The 20534-nt window shown below is 42.9% G+C and overlaps 1 protein-coding gene across 13 annotated transcripts in view; it reads left to right on the forward strand.

Moving 5' to 3' along the window:
* The window catches only part of LOC111251150 (neural cell adhesion molecule 1-like), a 153343-nt gene that overhangs the window by 99384 nt on the left and 33425 nt on the right, over positions 1-20534 (forward strand). For 4 of the 13 annotated variants that reach the window (XR_015328158.1, XR_015328161.1, XR_015328159.1 and 1 more), the window contains exons 1-3: positions 2314-2607; positions 15944-16176; positions 19406-19652. Coding sequence is in view for 6 of the 13 variants with exons in the window: in XM_086989866.1 (XP_086845992.1) it covers positions 2532-2607; positions 15944-16176; positions 19406-19652 (556 nt within the window). In the remaining 7 variants the exon portion in view is untranslated. Of the gene's footprint in view, positions 1-1784; positions 2608-2891; positions 2986-15943; positions 16177-19405; positions 19653-20534 lie in introns of those variants that run through there. The other 9 variants (XR_015328160.1, XR_015328157.1, XM_086989863.1 and 6 more) reach the window with 5 other exon arrangements.

Here is a 20534-nt window from a genome sequence, read left to right on the forward strand (position 1 = left end):
TCTCATAGATGATTTTCGTTTTTCTCTCGTCCTTTTTTTTTTTAGTTAAACGGGATATTCTTATGTATAGAAGCGTCTTATTCTACAACAGATCTCTAAAAACAATGCCTCTCCGGCCAGAGTTCGATCACCACAGGCATAGATCATGGGAGCACAGGCGCTCAACGACAAAGCGATCTGCGAAGCCAAGGACGTCTTTGCTTATTGGAAAGTGTTCATTCCACCTTTCGAACTAAGGAAAGGACGCGCCAGCATACTTTTGTCAGGGCTTTCCTTTCGACTCATTTGACAGTGCCGCCACATTTATTTAGATGGCTGGGAATATTGCGTAAGGCTTTAATCTTGTCGTCTGCTCTATGGTGGTACACGGATATTCGAACACGTATGTTTTCGAACGCCCTCGAACAGAGCGACGCCCGGCTAGTTTTGAAATTTCGACGAATCTTTTCAACACTGCCAATAACCCAGCGGTATGGCATTGGGGCATGATGTTTACGTCATGTATCGCATTTGCGTATGTTCACAAAGGAAAGATGACGAAATAACGATAAAATGGAAGCGCTGGAATTGCTGCATGCTGATTGGGAACGCTGTCGGCTCCGCGCGAAGCACGGAAGGAATTGTTCGCTTTGAGGTTCTTGGTTGCCGCGTGCTGGTGGTGGTACGCAAATTATTTTTTTCCTTTTACGATAGGCTTTATGTTTGCCATTGTTTTTTTTTTCGGCTCTTCATCATTTTCCTATTTTCCTTAAAAGATGAAGAACCTCTTCACGAGCGGTTCTGCGTGAATTTCCGAGTAAAGGAAGAATTCGATAGCGTTTCGGCGTTCCGTGCATTCACCGTGTAGAACAGACATAAACTATGTTTGCGTAACCGGACTGTGTGTTCACGATTTTCCTCTACGGACAGTAGCGGTTTTTCGCGTCTGGTATTCTTTTCATAGAGGCTCACTGATGAAGTGGCGTCCCTGCCTTCCGCCTGGTCAACTAAAATGCTAGCGTGACCAGACGAGGCAGAACCTACCGGTGCTATGTCCCAAAGAGAACACGTTCGTTCTACCTCTTTTAGATTTCCTAGGAAACGTTATGGGAACATTTCCACGTCAAACAACACAAACGCAGCTTATGGAAATTTTACACTGAAATTATTTATATAAGGGCAATGTGTGAGAATACCAGGCAGGCTATACTCATGTGACTTTGCTCACTAAAATTCGTATTTTACGTAGAAGCTCTCGTGGTTCTACCTTCTTCTCTTTTTGTTACCTGATTAAATTTCGATAAATAAACGGGTCCTATATAAGGGTATACATTTTTTTCCTTTGCTCACTGTTGATAATGATTGCCTGCTATTGTTAATTCGTCTCAGTGTCATGATTGACGTACCTCGGTCTGTAACTATGCTGTTCTGTATTGAACTTGATACGCTTACGCTGTTTACCAAATAATGGCCAACACTGAGCTGCTCACCACGAGAATAAATATGGATACCGTATTGATCAAAATTAGAGAAGCTGACTTCGCCCCCAAGATAGCAGTCAGTCATGGGTAGTGGTTCCTAGATTCTACCAGTTTCCCGTGTTCTCGTCCTGAAGGTAAGCACGGCAAGCTCGTATCTCTGCTATGGGTGAGGTGAGCCTGCATTTGGCGTAGTCTGAGATCAGTTCACTTCAGACTTAGGCCGTATCTTATAGTGCGCCATGTTTTTCGCTCGCCCTTTATTGGCAGCATAAGCATCAGATTGCAGCGGAGTCGGCTGCATGCAAAGATACGCACGTTACAGCTAACTTACGTGCGAGTTGCATGTCACCTCATTTGTAATCTACGGAGAGCATTACAGGGACAAATCGTAAACAAACGATACTTCTCAAGCAACGAAAAAGCTAGAACGAAACAACTGGTGTCGTTGTATGTACGCCAAGAAATGTGTCGCTGATACAGGCATTCTATTCTTCATCATTCCACCCCCGCTCTAAACACCTCGGCCCTGTAAACGTGGCTACTTCGTCCAGCAATCGACGTCTTCTCCTTCTCATTCACATACGACGTCGTTCGTCGTCGTTACGCCTGTCAAAGTCTGCGCTCAGAATGCCGGCCAGGCATTCGCGCTGCTACTGCTGTTAGCTACATGGCAATAGCATAACAAAGTAAGCGATTTATCCCACTGACTGAGTTAGTATTCCAAGTCACGAACACGGTCGGCCCAGCACAACCTAGCGAAAGGAGATTCGAGGCGGACGAAGGGGTGCAGGCCTGCTGGCTTTTTGGCTGCCAGGACACAGAGTAGTAGCCCTAATGGCAGCAGCGCTCGCTAGCACAAGTACCAGTTCCAACAAAAGCAGTATTAAACCAAATGAGGAAACGAAGTCATCGTCTCGCCGCGGTCTGATGCGGTGAGTGTGAATTGTAAAAACGGCTGCTCAGGGGCGATAGCTGTGGAGAAAATGCGGCGGCAGAACCGAATTCACCGCCAGGGATAGCCAATGTGGAATCTAAGAACCAGACTCAGCACGGCCAGCCAGTTCAGTTGGAATGCTGACAATGGCGAGGGCCCATTTGACAAGGAAGTGGGTAGAAGACCAGGTCATGATGACTGTTGGTTTGGCAGGTAGGACTTATACGTATGATACTATCTCATGATACACCACTACTAATTCAGCCGTTGTTATTGCTATCACTATAGTTAGCCCCACTATTTATAGACCGTCTAGACTACTGTAATCTCGCGCTTTCGATAGCGCTTCTTCAATTCACCTACCTCTGGGGTGGGTGAGGGCTTTCCTGAGCTCTAAAAAAAAACAAAGAAATGGTACCGGAAAAGAAAAACTTGGAAGCGCAGAGGAAATTTTATCTTTATTGTAGGGATCTAAATCGATGTTATAATCCGCACAGGGTATGCCATGCACGTAAGAAGCGTTCGGCCTTCGTTTCACTGAGTTAGCTCTGTCATAACTGGAAAAAATGTTAAACGAAACATCGTGAGCGAGTAAGTATTAATTGCTGCTACTGTTATGTTATACGAGAACATGCGCCCTCGCCAACGACCAGAAAAAAAAGATTTATTTGAGGCTATTCTAACAATGGGTAGCAAAATAGATGCCTGAGATTGCATGAGTACACGAATTGTTAAATGAAGGTGAGGACAAATTCGACTTCGACAAGGACAATGATTGTTAGGGAGCGACAGCGGATGTGTCGCGGTGCTTAATGCAAGGTGTGATTGTTTTTTTGCAGTCGTTCGCTTAACTTGGAAGTTCCTTTCAAGCAGCACGCAGCTGTATGCAGAGATGGAACGCTATTCTCAAAATTGAACTTTCTGTTTTTTCGATTGTTTCGCTACCTAAGCGTGCAGGAATCTAAATTCCTTTGAGTTCGCAGCATGTATATGAGGATGTAAATGGCTGTTGTTTTCCATAGGTCGCTTCACGGTACACAGCTGAGTGCATGTCTGTGCGGGCTAGTTTGTGAATATTCAAATGTGCTCGTTCTCCTGGTATTCCTGATTTTGGTTTTCACGTCAAAGTGCTGCTTAGAAAGTCTAAAACGCAGCAGCTTTCCACTCTTCTAGCTTTATCTCTATGCAGTAGCAAGACTCATTCGGCACTCTAGGAAAGACGTCTAAGGGTAGAATCGTTGTCAATGCTGTCCCCTGGCTCCCTCTAATGTTTTTGTAATTTCGTAGCTTAGGCAATTTCTCTTCACTGAGGCTTATTGACAAGGGCAGCGACAGGCAATGGTAACATAGTATTTTCGCCCTAAAGGCCTATAGTTTGCTCGCCTATTGAAGAAAAACGCATTTACTACACTGCGGATACACTGCATCGGAGCGTGTAGCAATGGCGTTGGTTTCTCGGCGAAAAAAACATTTTTTTTAATAAGTCTTCTTTAACACCTTGTTATGTATACACATTGTATCGCATAGGCGAAACAGCGAATGAGATTAGAGACAATCGCAAGGAAGTGCCACGTCTCGTCTATTTGAGTTAATCAATGAAGCCTTGTCTTGGTTTTTCGATGTTTCTCAGTGCGCCATAGGACATACTATCGTGAATAGTGTACATGTGTGATCTTACTGTATCAAACCACTGCCGCCAATGGTTCTCAGCTCGTTCTATGGATTTAACTGATTACCTTTAACGGGTCTTTTTCAGACACGTCAGTACTATACGTACCCTTAAACTACCAAGTACGAAGAGATAAAATAACTCAAAAAAAAAAAAAAGGACCCTCTTTTGCATAAAGTACATATGTATCATGATTCTTTTTGTATGCCAATGCAGCCCAAATGTCGTTACAACATTGATTCAAGTAGGAACACTATTTTCATACGTTGACTTCCGTTCAGTTTTACGGTAGTTACATTCCCTCTCGCCGTCGAATCGTTCCCTAGATCCTACTTTTATTATGACGCATTTTATGGATCATCCCATAGCAGAAATCCATCTAACAAAAACGCGTCGTTGAAATAGCTTTCGTCTTCTTGCGCAAACATACACCTCTTAAAATACATCGACACAGTTTGGTGAGCTGTTTTTAATTAAAATTCTACGCTGTAAAGAAGAGCACTGGTACCGAAATATTTTTCCCGTTTCGATTTTATTATCCAATTCCTTCTAAAAGCACCCCTTGGAATTCACGTGTCGCACGAAACAGTAGATGCCTTCAAATGTTCCATTAGGCTCCCCTTTGGCGTGTGCAATACAGGTGGGCAGATACATGAGAGCTAATACCATTGTTCCTTCTGAACTGACTATGATTCTATTTGCCATTCGTTTAAAAGTACGATTCAACCTCTTCCAAAGAGCTATATGACATGATGAGTTTATTTCTTTCATACTAAAACAAAAAACTGAGTATCGAGTACTCGAGTATCGGGCTAAATTTTGCTCCATAATAAACCCAGCTCTCGTTTGTAATTGTTTACCTTCTGTTGACTATGAGGTACATTCTGCTAGATGAGAAAACAAGTATTCTATTGCCTCGGCTTGCCAAACTGATAGATTTACTGCTAGCAAACTTAACTTGCGAGTGATATGTAACGCCTTGCGAAGGAAACCAGCAAAAGCAACGAAGGGAGAGAGGGAGCGAAAGGGGTGTAGGTAAAACTAGCCGCATTAAGTAGCCCGTAAATCGTCTGGAAGTTTGAAGTTATGCAGCTTAACCTGATTTGGATTTCGAAGGTCAGTTGTTTTTCTCATTCCTCTTATGTACTTCAATCGGAGTACACCCAAAATGTGTGATAGGAAATCCGAGACGCAGTTCCGCAGACTTCTGCAGGTAAGCCAGGGCCCATCGGGCGCTGCACAGCTACTGTTGCATCGATAGCATAGGTTGAAATTCCGGCCTGCGGTGGTAATAAAACCGAGGGAAACTCTTCAAAGGATGCTAGAGATCGTTTTCCGATAAATTATGCGTTTCTGATACCGCACTATAATTGATCCCGCTGTCGCTAGACGGGCGGCTGTCGCTTTAATGCTACAGAGAGACGATTTACTGCCAGCCCGTACGCCCCCTAGCGCTCTCGTGTCAGACAGAAAGTGCTGCAACCCGCGCTGCTTCCAATACATCCCTGTAGCCAGTCGCTTTGATGCCATACGGCTCTAATATTCAGAAACAGCCTTCATTTGGAGTCGGCTATCCAGGTGAATTTATGCAGCTCGATCCATTTGCCTGCCACGGTTTGCCACAGACACTACGCTAGACCAGTAGCAAGCTGCTCAGAGATACTGTCTGTTAGCTGTCAGATCCTGTACGTAGAGGTGTCTACACGATGTGTCGATACAGGTCGCTCGATCTGGGGCAAAGCTGGAGAGTCGATGTGTGGAACTAGAACTGAACTGGTTTCCCATGGCACGTGATCGTATTTGAAGGATTTCATTAACTACGTACCAATAAGCGTTAAATATGTTGATGTTTAAGGTATTATATCTCGATCCGCCATTCAATCATAACATAATACAAGCCCGGCGGCGAGCTTAGTCTCATTTGCACGCCAATTTTCTACGCGCTTTCTTAGCGACCAGGAGTCCCCTCTTTATACTGTTAATTCGTTTCTCCTTGCCACACTTACGCCGTTATCTTACAGCGACGATCAAGGTACAAGCACTGTTAGGAATATTTAGCTTTCGGTGGCTAACTGCGAAGTCGATCGAGAAGAAATTGATATCTATTTTTTTTTATACAAACACAGATTCAAACAGCGATATTCGACTGCCCCTGCAGATTTGACCATCTCCGCGGTGTTGGTATTGACTCAACCATAGTTCATCATCATTCCGCTAGTCGGCTCTTCGCGCCTATTTACGATTCGTGACGATTATGGGTTGTTTCGGACAACAAAAAGGACGCTCAGCAACAATGATATCTGAGGCGATAATACCAGAGGCTGACTGTTTTTAGGACAATCGTTGTAAGAGCGTTTTGGCGTCCCATTGCTGTCGTCATGTTGTCATCAAATTCCGTTTACTAGTGGCTAGATTAACATTAAGAGAAAGTAAAGGACGTCACTATGTTGATATTACTTAATAATAATCATACGACATCAGCCATCCGAAGAACAAGAAAAGTTGGGGGCCGGGGGGAAGGAAGGGGGAAGTTCGCATATTGACGGCTAAACAGGTGTCTGTTGGGTGACAGAAATCTTTTTTTGCTGGGTATCGGTGAGGTGCAATATCTATTTCTTTTCGGAATAGTGTTTGGCCTCATGTATAGAGCAGATGTAAGTGATCTTATTAGACAGCAAAGAAATATCAGTATGTCCTTGCTTTCCTAATGATGAGCCTATGTAAAGTAGGATAGTAGCACCTTCCACTCGAACCGATCAAGGAGATCACAAATTAATGGCGCTGGGAACGCCAGTGATCGAATAATGAGCTTATTTTATTTACTAATGTTTCGCGTTTCTATGCCTAGGCTATTATTACTTTGTCTTCAATCAAAAGCAGTCCCAGATAACTATAAGCTTCCGACCAGCCATTTTCAGAGTGTTAAGCTACTACGAACAGCATACACACAGACATTATCAGACTAATTACTTATAGACAATAAGCAAAATGAGGTTTGATAATGTTATATCTGGGTCAGTTAAGTTATACGAAAACACTATTTAAACTTACTTTCCCTCTTCGAGTTGTCTGCTCCACAGGCGATAAACATTGATCAACAAAGATTGCAACAAACTTTCCTAGTTTGTACGATCGACAACATTTGTGTTATACCATATTATGTGGCATATATAGCCTATCCTATGCTTTATGCTAGAATAGATGTTTGGCAACGTGATAATGAGGACTATATCTAGCCCGGTCCTTGATTGCCACTGTCCACTTTTGTTGTTTACTATTATACTATATGTCCATCTATTAATGCTCTTATCTATGTCCTTTTTTCCATTTGTTTCAGCTTCTAGACCATGTCATTATAGCTCATAGAACACATCTAGAACGGAGACCAGCCCAGGAGCGGTGGAACGGGTTCTTGTTATTTTTCTTCGCCATCTGCCTTTCCTAGACCATGCCTTGATTCGTTGCTTTGTTACCGCTTTCATACATTTTACTGCTTCGGCTTGTTGGCTTCGACCTCGGCATCTCTGCGATCTTTCCGTAGTATCTCGCAGGTCTCTAAACGGTTTCAGTCAACTGTATACGAGGCAGGGTCCTTCCTGCAACTTGTTGTTGTTGTTCTCTTTGTTAACGTTTCTGCCAGGTCGGTACAGGTGGGAAGCGTACTGCCGGCCAACGGTCACAACCCACTCAAAAAGGGTAGCTTCACGCAGACAACGAGCAAATGGCTTTTATTCGTTCCCTTTGAAACCGTCCCAATGCTGAGGTGACTATGCCTGTATGACGTGCTGTACGGACTGGCAGGCGGGCGAACAGACGACTGCTCATATAACAATAGTCGTTTCGCCGAACTGCCCCTGCAGCGATTCAACTCTCGACTGAGATCGAGAGACATTGAAAAAACGAGGATCATGTAGTTCTGTTTTGTTCGGCGTGTTTTAGAATGGAGAGAAATGCAAAGGCAGGTCAGCTGAGCGAACAGACATTGGGGGTGTAGGTAGTACACGCTCCTGGTGCAGGGGTTGCCGCCGATACAGTAAAGGTTAGCGGAAGCTTTGAGTTAGGTTCCTGTCGTTTCGTCTTGGTAAGGACTGGCCACCATCTTCCTCGTGGGGATGGCGGCCGAACAACTGTAGGCAATGGGACAGCTGCAGTACAGGACAAAAAGGGGGGGAAGGACGTTCGTTGCCGTTGTTATTGTTGCTGATGTCGTTAGCCTGTTCTAATGTTCGCTGCAGCGTAAAGAGCTGGCAATATTGGGCTGTGGTACACAGGGCGCGGTCGCCGATGCCTGTTTCGCATCATCTCAAATATATTTGCTAAAAACAGTTTTTTAGGTTGGTCTATTTGACGGCAGGAGCAACAGTCCCGGTAGCACAAGACAGTGAGTTACACAGCGCCTGTTTCAAAAGCAGCAGTCGTAGTAGGAACTTCTTTCTTCAACACTTAGTATATAACTTCCGACTGTCGAGGGAGACGCCCCCCTTTATTTGGGAAGTGTTACTATCTGAGTATGTATGTGTAAGCAGTTGTATGTGAATGTGAGGTATTCTGCGCTTCATCGGCTCCAATTGGTCTTTGACGCCTCATACTTGAGGATGGCCACCAACTATTGCCATTTATGCAAAAATTACTTTTCTAAGCCTTATTATATTTCGTTAAGTCTAACCCCATAGGACCGGTTGGTCACGAGGTGCGACATAGTTGTTTAAGCGTTAGACCTAAATGCCGCGAAGGTTGTTTCGTTCTTGCTTACTCACAATGAGGTACAATATATACATGACATTTATCGTTTACATCAGCTATATGCGCATGGAGCATTTGCTTTTCCCATTGAGCAAGCGAGATATCGGTGTATTTCGAGCTTATTTGGGGATATGGGGATTTGGGGGTGATATAATAAAGCGGCTGAAAGCTCTCTGCCAGAGCGAGTATGGGGTTACAACGGAAAAAATGAAACAAAAAAACTGGGTTAAGAGCGGCTACTTGGCCCAGCAAAATGTAGCGGATATGACTAAACCTTTGAGAGAACTAGCCAGACATTTTCATCCTGAATATTTCTGAACTATTCAAGATCTCCTGAATAACCGCAAGTGTATTACTTTGAAGTGAAAACTTGGGAAAAGTACATTTGATAGGATAACGAATTTCAAACGTTTTTTAACCATCCACATTTCCCAAGTTTAACCAACGACAATATTTACCTCTTGTTCAATCTGTAGCCAATTGACAAAGCACCCATATAACATCATCGTGAATTAGCTTGCGCTACTATTCTCAATTCTGGCGCAATCCGTAATAGACACATAACATTTTGTAACGATCTTTGAGAAACATCCCATGTTTTTTTTTGTTTTTTATGTATTATAACGCAACCGCCTTGGTTTTTATAAATATTATTAGTTGATACTCAAGGCGATTTCAGACGCATTGCCGAATTACTGGAGTCTTTCGGTCCATTATATAAATCATGTCTCAGTCAGTCTGCGTACCACAACGGCGGCAACTAGCATTGTCCAATTGAAGAACCTAGAAGTTAGACATTCGGTAAAAAAAGGTCGAAGGGCTTTAGAAAAATTAACTGACTACCACAGCAATTACCAAGTGAACGACGTACGACAGAAGTAGTTGCCATGACGCTAAATCGTTGAATAACAATAATTTTATGTAAAATTCATCAAATGAGGTTATTGTTCAAAATGAGCCAATGCTGTGCATGTAAAAACATAAATTATATTTGGTTTTAGGGGTTAGTCTCTGTGTACATTAGAACATATCTGTATAAATGCCACTGTACGTGTATAAATATTTATCAGATCTTATACGTCATGCGTATGTTAAATGTTTGCGCATGAAAACAATCTTAACAAAGGATGAGCGTCCGTTTGAAGACAGTAGATGATTTTTCTTACCGACAAAAAGCTAGCCACGATTATCAAGGCATTCCTATCGAATTCCGTAGTAGCTTCTGACATTATTGCCCCCTTATGATCTCCCGTAAAGGTTCTTAACGCTGATTTTCATGATCATGTAACTGTATGATTTTTGGTTACGCTTTGTTCCATTTGGAACATTCTTTGTAGTCACAAAGAGTTGATACCATGCTGAATTCAGGCCTTTTTTGGCGCCCAAATTACCCCGCAAATCTACCGGCCGGCTGTGTCTGTGTGTTCTTTTTCACGTATCGTTCACGCGCGGACGTAATCGCGGACGTGGAACGCTCGACCCGACGGAGATGGGTACTTAACGCCATTATTTCGTCTCTCCCATATCTATAGGACGTAGTAGAAGCACCAGTGTTCTGTATTGGCTTCGGTAGCGACAGTTTCTCTGGCAGCGTTTTATACCAGTCAGATTGCTCAGTCTTGTCGCGTCAGTTAACTCGATATTACGCATCAGGTCTGTACGAATCCACCCCAAAGAGATCCTAATATTTCGTCCTAACGGTCAGGAGGCATGTGCCCTAGGTTTTGCAACGCATTTGGCAAGTTGTAAGTTGTATCTAACCCAGCAACTATTCCTTGCACGGGCACCCTATGCACGTATGATTCTGCCCAAGAATCCGGCCTACCAGATAAGTCGAGATCATACAGGCGGTAGGAGCTAGCGTAGAGCGTGTTTTCACTCATTTCCTTCTTTTCATTAGTGTATTTACCTCTGACTTTGCATTGCTAGGAGGTTATAACGATTTCGTTTTTCTGCTAAAGTGTTCCACAAACGGCTTTGCTTGATAACTACTGGTGGCTGGTCGGAGGGGGCTAGTAAATCTGTGATTTAAATGGTGGCACAAAACCTGATGTAAACGGCTGATTTAAACGGTTTGATTTATAGTATTTTTTTATGACAATGGTAATGATTTAAAAGAGGAAAAAAAAAGAGAAAGTAGCAAGCGTTTTTTACCATTTACCCTTTTGGTCAGATGAATTTTTGTGTCAGAAAATATCTTTGCGTTCGGCTTGTTGGCTATATCAACACATCGCCGAAAGGCAGATAGAGCCAGAACTTGGGGAACGATTTTATAAATCGATCAAGTAAGTCTTGAAGTGGATTGAAAACGAAATAATAATAATAATAATACCATTATGCATAATGGTGGTCAGTCACAGCATTTACTGTGGACAACTCAGGAATTGACGGAAATCAATGTAACATTGATGTCGCAACGCTAATGCTAAGACGAATTGTAAATACGAATGCATCGAACGACTGGCCGCCGACAAAATTTCAGCAATCAAATAGAAAACTTCAGGGTTTCAGTTAAGATACATGAAGTTTTAACCCGAGCGGAATCATCTAGATTCTTCAATGGGTCTTAGATTATAACACTTTCCTCTAACTTAAACGAAACCGACCAAGCCATTCGTCCTTGGTCGAACGTGTACCCTACTCGAGTAGTCTACATTAGGCTTATTTCTGAGAAGGGGCCTGCTGTACCATGCCTGTCGTCCAAGAAGCTCAGATCTGGTTTGGCGGGCCACGTTAGAGTACGTGCTTATGGAGCAACTGGCAAACTGCCAAATTTCGATTCAATGGATGTGTCGGTTTGTGCCCTGCGGCGCCCCGCAGGCGACGCCCATGAGAGCCTCCTTTAGAATAAAGGAGGAGAATAGAATATACTCTGTATTTGCGACGGTCACCGGTGGCTGGTGAAAAGAAAATCTTTAGCAAGCACAGTAGTACCAGCATAAATAGGAATGCCACATGAGTGTCTTAATCGATCGACGAGTGAGCCTCCTCAATAGTAATCCACAATGACGAACTGGTAAGACCAGCTCTTCATTCCGCACTCTTCATACAACAATGTAAAACTATTTAAGTACTACTTTTCAGTCAGTTTCTTCAGTCTGTCGCTTACCCGCCTTTGGCGGTCGGGTTACGATTGCATGCAAGCAAGCGCAACGTAGTCGGTAAGATGCTGAAAACGGAAATCTTCATATTTTCTTTAATGATGTTCTATTAAAATAGAAAGTAAGCAAAATTACAGAGCGACAGAGTTTTGTGGCTTCGTCAATATGTGTATGCTGTAAAAAGGTCATGTGGTGCCGGAAATGGCTGGGGTTATTAGGTGGAACCGCAACAGCAGTTTTCTACTACTACTACTACTACTACGCTGACAGACCATGCAAATGCAAGTTAGAGAATGGCGATGTTTTCACCGTTTTTGATACACCCTGAAGTTTACGAAATGCGATGACTCGCTAGAAAAGTCGGGAAAAAGACGATCTGTTAACTAATTAATTAGTTACTTAATAAAAAGGAGTTAAAATAAAAGCCTCCTATACTAAACAGCATAGTCGCTACGTTGCTTTGCAGTACCTGTGAAAGTTGCGATTCTTTAACAGAAAAACAATGATCCTTCGACACTATAGTCAATCAGCACTATATTTTGCTATTTTTTTGAGGCTTATTCATAGATAACTTCTAGCGCGGGTCCGTTTCCACTCATTAGAATAGCTATAACCAGTTGCAAGGAACTATTAAAGTAATGAACAGATTTGAATGACCTGCAACGCTGCACCAGCGAGAAGTATTGGAAGACTATTGTGGACGCACAATGTTTTCTATCAAGAGACCTATCGATACTTGTCAGCAGGTAAAAATGGATTAGCTTTTGAGCTTTGACAAGGTCCGCCGCTAGTTGGCGGCGTGTGGCTAGTTGGTCTAACATCTGTCAATCGAATTATGATAACAGTAACCAGTCTATATATAGTATACTATAACAGACTATGGAACCCAGTGCTCCGAACGGACGCGACTAAAAAAAGGAGATCGAACTCGTCTTCGTGTAATGGCTTACCAATAACTAGGTTGTCGCTTTGGTGGGCGGCGCTTCCCGCAGCTAATGCGACCAGTCTTCTCTTGCTGGCGATCTTCACTGTGGTGCTTTCTTCCTTAGCAATCATTTATTGTATTTGTGTTCCATTGTCGGCGTTGTTGTTGTTATTATTGGAACATTTGCTATGTTGCGTTCATTCAATGCGGTCCGTATCATGAGACCAACGAACGCGGGCGACATTTCCTTAATGTTTTTGTTTACTACAGCGGATGACGTTGCTGTAGGAGCGAACTAGTTAGTAACTCTTGGAAGTTGGCCTGCGTTAATAACTGGCAGTAAGTAGAATCAAGTTGTGCTCCTATTTGTCGTTGTGGATAGTAGCAGCTTCATGGCGGACAGAAAAGCCTAGCTTCCCACAACTTTCTTGGCACCATTATTTGTTTTATTATTATTACCAATATTATCATCTCGGACGTCCATCTTTATAACTCTCACCGTCCGTGGCTGGGTTGTAGCCTGAGGAATGCGAGGCAGTCGCCTATAAGCTTGGCGATTCCGCAGTAACAAACCGTTCTAGTTTCTCTGCTGGCTATTGAGACGAATCGGCCATGGAATACCTGAACATAGATTAGTTTCTATTCGTTTAATCCAATGAAAGATACTTTGTCGCTTTACTTATATCGTTGCGTGTAATTGAATTCGTAGTCTACAGAGACGACAGGGTGTATTTTTTTAGAAAGTACATATACATAAATATACATGATTAGTTATATTGAAAAAAAACGCGCAATGGTGTCTACCGTAGAAACACCGATTTTCCTGCGGTCGTGTTTTTCTTCACTTCAAAGAAACCTTGTTTGTCCACTAATTAGTGTAACATTTTTCGATAAATAGCTGATAAAGGGATTCTGCTTTGTTACAGGTACGAGTACGAGTCGTACTTTCGATTTTTTTTACAGTAAAATCACACAGGAACCAACCAGAAGGTCTGTGTCTTTATATGTCCATATAACATGTAACACGAACCATAAGCCACCTTGAAACACCCCAGGCAGGAGCCGATGTCATAAGCAAAGGGCCAACACAGCCAACCAGGAAAAATAACGGCCGTTTAAAGCTGTACGAGATTTCATATCACGTCAGCCGCGACTCGCTCCGGGGGATCCTGACATACATCAGTGGAGCGACCACCGCGTTGTCCTAGCTCGCACAGCTCTTACAGGCTACATAGTGGTGGCAGTCTGACGAACTTGGAAGGGTCACAAGTTGGCGGCAATTCTAGGGCAAATCAGGGGCTAGACAACACAGACTTGGCAATGGCAGCGCCCCTGTTGCCTCCCGTGTAGACTGCTAACCGGTTTCTTCACTGTTCCCTCTGTGTCCGGAAATCGTACTTGGCCGGCAGCGGAGGTGGAACGATGGTAGTGACCAACCATATAGAGAGCAGTACATACAGGGGCAGCCCGTTTCCTGAACCACTTTCGAGCAGCGAATAGGGGCCCCTGCCATTAAGCATACTTCCTTGTAGCTCAGAAGGGATAGGATAGAGAACTGATGAAAGCAACTCCCGTTAGGCGGACGTCTAGATGTACGGACGGCGGTCGTTCAGAAGTGAGGTATAAGAACAACCGGGAAAATAGCCTAAAAGAAGGGAAGTTGTTTTGGATTAGGGAAATAGGCGATTGATCTCTGAACAGTCCTTCTACCCGCCTAATTTGAATAGTAATGAACAAGACAGTGGGCAAAAAATAAACATGCTCGCATGCCGCTTACGCGTACGCCACGCGCGCATGGTTGGAACGGGGCAGGTAGCATCCACAACAAAGAGGTGAGTCTGAGTAGGATAAGTTTGAGTAAAGCAAGCTACAGTGGTCCAGGGCCCGGTGAGCCTAAAAGCCGCAGCCGTCGTCCATACCATTTATGATACAGACTTGAGTGTGTACAGCATAAAACTGGGACACAGAATTGGGGTGGAGAGAGAAGTTGTCGTGGACAAGTAGTGGGGTAGTTGGACTGGGGGGTGAGTGCATTTCGTTCTTGCCGTTAGGCTAAACTAATTGGGTATCATAGTTGTTAAAGTAGGTAATTCTAGGTCTGCACCCTGTCCAAAGGCCTTCTTCTTCAACCTATCACTAGCGTCATCGGACCCTACGTCACCGCCTTTTTCGCTTCTTATGCATTTCTCGTTGAGAAGGCCCCTCGACGTTGGTTGGGACTCACCGAAAAAAGATGGTAGAGGAGAAGTTGCCACATAGAACAAAGTTTGCAGTGGCCAAATGATATACTATTACATAACACTGTGCGGCAGAAGCAGTCGCCGTTGCTGCCGCAGCAGTCTCTCATTCTGTCGTTGGGTGTAGAGTTGACATTTTGACTTCACGGGTGAAATTACTATCATCGACATTGTCTACTATACGTCTCTAAGCGCATCATTTTTTCCATGGGCTTTCGCTAAGAGCTGATGCTTCAAACTTAGCAGTTTAAGTAGAGCTTCGAGGCCGGGTCGGAAATTGACGACGCTGGCACAGGACGGCGATAGAGAGTAAACGGGCGTGCAGAGGCGACGCAGCAAGTAAAGCATGGACTATAATACTACGATTACTTCTTTTCTCTATTTGATGCTGAGTCCTAGCTGCAGGCTCTCCTATCACTCTACAGTTGCTACAGCAGAAGTACGATTGCCCTGCCTCGGGTAACTCACTGTGCGTATGTGCATAGCCATACGTTAGAGCCGATGTGGCCTGCCGGAGGCATAGAGAAGAAAAGGGAGGTGGAATTGAGGCAGACGGGAACAGCGTTGGCACTTCGGAGGAATACCATAAGCAGAAGAAATATGAAGGACAAAAATTTGTTGTGGGATGACCTCCTCATCAGAAGTTCAGCTGTTGCTGGAGGCTGCTGGCTTAGGCCGAACTTTTGTCATTATGAGGTCCATCTCCTTTACAGCCTAGGTTGATCTGTGACTCAGTCGTATAACTCAGCCCTAACTTGGCATTAAGGCTGAATTATACGACTGCTTTTGTCAAGATTTACCAGTCACTACCAAGCTCACATTAATTATTCATCCTTTATGGGACGATGCTGTTACGAAGTCTTTTTCCTTACAGATCCCAGCGCTGGTCACGATGGTCAGTCCTTGTATATCCAGCCATCTCGGGCAGAGCAAGCCTACCTGACAGGTCAGTCCTTCTTCGTGACGTGCTTCCTTGGTGCGGACGTTGACCGCCAACAGGTGATGTGGCGAGATCCCGAGGGACGGCCAATCACCGAGAACGAGGGACGCATCCACGTCTATCGAAGGAGAGACGAACCCGAAGGAATCCAACTCGTTGTTGAAGAGGTATGTCGATTCCGAACAGAAATTATTATTATTAATTATGGTGATCATGAGCGGAACCTAGTGGCTGTCGCCATTTGACCTGTTTTATATAGAAAAAAATGCATATATAGTATTCGCTTACTTTACCCATACATACATAGACTTACGTACTTATTTATCCGTTCTGCACATGATTCACACTACACACTTACAACATCTAATCTGTAAGTTGCAAGAAAACCTGTTATTTGTCCTAATCTTAAAGGAATTCAAAAGTTTTCCAGCGTGAACTAGGTTGTGCATCTCAGTATTACTGTAGTATCTTGAATTACCTCGTTGAAATTTTCGTTGTCGTTTTGCAGTTTTTATACTAGTTATCATATACAATTATTTCAGTAAACCTAGCGCAATCCTGCCATTATCATCGCAGTGTTGTTTAATTTTATAATTAGATCATAACTTTTAGTAGTTTTGGTACTTTGTTTCGATTCTTCCATTGCGTTGGTGTAAATATCCTAGTCATGCTGTGGTTTTTAAGCAGACGTCTTATTCTTCTATATTAGTTATCTTCTGTCCCCATCGAAATTCAGCCATTAGCGTGATTGCCAATGTTGCGCTATCTGAAGATGAGAAACGCTTTAGCTTTTTTCTGTTGTCATAACTCTAGAAGCTAAACAAATAAGCCTGAATCTCAAAACACGACGATCTCCTGTAGGAGATACTATTGTTAAAATTTAAGTAACATCCTTACCTTAGTATTTCTTAAATTTTCAATCTTTATTAACATAAACGTCCAAAACGGACTTTTTTTACATTGCAGCCTATGGGGATTTTTCCTAGATTTTTCAGCGTAAAGGAGTCTCTCCTGCATATATCGTATCCATCCTAGCAAATAGTTTTGCGCTTGGTCAAGCGTACCTACGAAAGACTACATATATCGCTAATTTTTTAGATGGTTAGAGCACATGCGTTTAGCACATACATATACATAAACGCCTGTTCGTTGAAGAACATAGAAACCAATATTATAATTATTACACAGTTGAAGAACAGCTATAAATAAGAATACACTTTCGAAATCGTAATCGTATGAAGGCAAACGCATGAAGAGATGATTAAATGGCTTGATTTACAAGCATGCAACGTGTTAATAAAAAAAACAGTAGCGAGGCCACTTTTGGAACGGGATCGACTGCAAGGTCCTTTGCGTCGTCGCTAGTGGCGGTCTTTCCCTACTCCTTCAACTTTTATTTCTAGTACCGCGGTTAGACGTTGTTTCAGAGGCAGTTATTACGCTAACTGGGCGCCCGACACACGCTATAGTCAAATCCATCAACCCCTTATCGAATCACGACATATCCACTATTGTATAGTTATGATTGTGCTGCATACGTTATAACAGTAGACGTTAGTTTAGCTAATCGGAGTAACCAAAGTACTTTGGTTAGTTCGTTGACATGGAAGGACAACAAGAATATACATACATATATATATATATATATATATATATATATATATATATATATAGGCGCTCTTCTATTACGTAATTACGCTCACACATCACAGTAGTCAACCTAACCCATTAAAAGACACTTACATGTTAGTTATATATGTATATATATGTATTTATAATCATATACGTGTTATTTATTACTGTTTCTCTTCGCCTTTACCACGGTTACTAATCGTGCTTTTTATACATAATCAGTAGTTCAGGCCTGTTAAACGTTCAGTTACATTTAGGACAACGTCTCCTGATAATGATTATATATCGCATACTCAACCTAGCAATTTAATATATAGTCCACGCGCAGAACACTGTCTGAAAGCCAGTTTTTCTGTGTACCAATCTGCAAAGAATCCTTTGAGCTAAAGGAGCTCGCAAAGGGACGTCAGCGTCAGTTTTTCGTATCTACCGTTGCCCGACCAGTTGTTTCAAATATTCCATTCACCCCGGTCCGAATCTTTCTCGACATAATCGTGGCTCGCGATCAGCTTTGTGGTAGGGGTCATCACAGATTCGACTGTAACCCCATCACTTCAGACTGGTGACATTGGTTACAAGGATGATTAACACAATAGTGTTAACGATTTCTCTTTGACGTTTGCCAACGAAGTAACTAATTCCACCGAAACGCAAACGATCACGATACGCGTTGATCAGTATGAATATTGGCGCAGACGTTCGTAGTTAGCAGTGTCCTACAAAGCAAGCTCGATAGCCTCGCTATCGAAAAGCGTCTCGGTCGCGTACGTGTCAAATACGGTTGGTAAATGCTCACTAGGAAAATCATCGTTTTTCGAAGGCACGTTTGTCCAAAGTAACCATCCTTCTTGGAGAATACATTTGCTAGACGTGACTCAGACAATCTGACGAGCGAAGGACACTGGAATAAGAATCTGAAAAGGACTGGAAATTCAAAATCGTTTCTACTTAGGCAAGAGTAAAATAATAATGATCCGGAATCCGGTATTGTGATGTTGATCGGTTTGCGGAAATCAGATATCAAAGAAAATGTTACGCTACGTAATTTGCGTTACAGTAGATGTAGACGTTCGATGCCAGCCTAGTCAAATATTCCTTATAGCATAACATTTGTTTTTGATCAGGAGAGGTATTTGAGCGAATACGGTATCGGTCAGTGAAGTTCTGTTAATCCAGGTTATAAATTCTGTGATGGATCATGGAAAGGTCCTAAGTAGAATCGTACACGTAGCTATAAATGTGCCACAAAAAGCAATATCCAATACAATAATATCCTAGTCATTTTGATATTCTTACTTAGAAGACTGTGTTTATCAAATTTGTAAGTATTATTTTTCTCAGCCCACCTACTTATTGAAGAACCCAAGCTCATTTGGACTTCTCTCTTATGCCAGATGAAACTTCATGCCGTTGCAGACAAGACTCATGAGAGCTTTTTAATTTGATATGTACAAAAATCTAGACCCACAAGGCATAATAGCAAGGCCTTTAGTTAAGGACTTTTTGTAGGTGCCGAGTATAGCTAAACGATGCCGCAAAGCCATTTAGATGTTTACCAGGTACATTCGTTTTTTTTTTTTCATTTTTGCGAATATCAATGTGTTCTTTGCTTCATTGGATCATTTTTGAAGTAATGTATTATGGCTGGGGTCACTAACAGTTGAAAAGTTAAAAAAAAAATTCAGATAAGATAGATCTTCTCACGTTGTTTTCACTGGGTCAACGTAATTTTTAACTGGCCTGTTTCGACCTTTTTTTCTCTAGGTTCAAATGGGCGACGCAGGTCTGTACACGTGTTCGACGTTTGCTGGCCCAGAGTCGAGAGACGTATCAGTGTCATTTACGTTGTTTGTCTACAGAGCGATCACGTTCCAAGGTACCAAGGACATTCAGACCGGCACAGAGGGCGACGAGAAAGCTGTTATTAGGTGCGAAGCTGACGCCCATCATCGAAAACTCGAGTTTTCGTGGCAGCTAAATGGACGAGCTATTCGTAATTTCAATAATAAAGGTAGGTGTGACACTCTCAATGATTCACAAGTTGAAAAGACGGAAACATTCGGGGGTGGCAAAATTTTTATTATGTATTATATCTCCAGTCCTATTTATGTGTGGCCGACGTATGTGTGTGTGGTACGAGATCTTAGAAGAAAAACGTGGTACATTCATTAGTTAGCTTACGAGTACTATAAAATAGCTGTGCCACAGAAAATGCAGGATTATCAAATTTAAACGCATACATTTTTTAAGCGAATTCTTTGGTAAACAACCATCCCGGGGGGTGAATCACGTTGAAGGCTCTTTGTTGTTTTTGTAAATGTAAGGACAAACAATGAAAAATAAACGTCGTTTAAGAACCTATACTATCCTACGCCGCACCAGCAATGTATATCAAAAAGGACAAGCCGAATAGGAGGCACATAATACTAATTTGTAGAACCAGGCGGGCTGCCGAGCTGTGAAATAATCGATCTGTCATTCGTTCGAAAGCTGGCCGGATATAAATGGTTGAAAATGCTGTATTCTCTCCAGTTCCTTTGAGGGCAGTGCATGAAGTCAACCAAGTCAGTTCCGTGGCGGTCCAGCCAACGTCGACAATCAATCACGACACGGGAGTCAATCGGGCGGCAAACGATGACAAGCCTGGATGGATGATGCATCTTGGGCTATAGCTGTCGATGCGCCATGCCTTATGTCTTGTGCATTGAAGTTGACGGCTAGGAGCTCCCATGTGCCCGCCATGTATCTCGGGCTTTTCGGCTTTTTCGAACCTTTTAGAGGCTAGGACAGCCGAAGAACGGTTTCCTCTTGGGTGGATTCCTCCGCCCAAAACGTTCCTTAGTCCCAGTAGAGCTCATACATGAACCAGCAAACGCATGAGCACAAGTGACTA

The sequence above is a fragment of the Varroa destructor genome, unplaced genomic scaffold (assembly GCF_002443255.2).
Source record: "Varroa destructor unplaced genomic scaffold, Vdes_3.0 BEIS01000005.1, whole genome shotgun sequence".
Lineage (NCBI taxonomy): Eukaryota > Metazoa > Arthropoda > Arachnida > Mesostigmata > Varroidae > Varroa > Varroa destructor.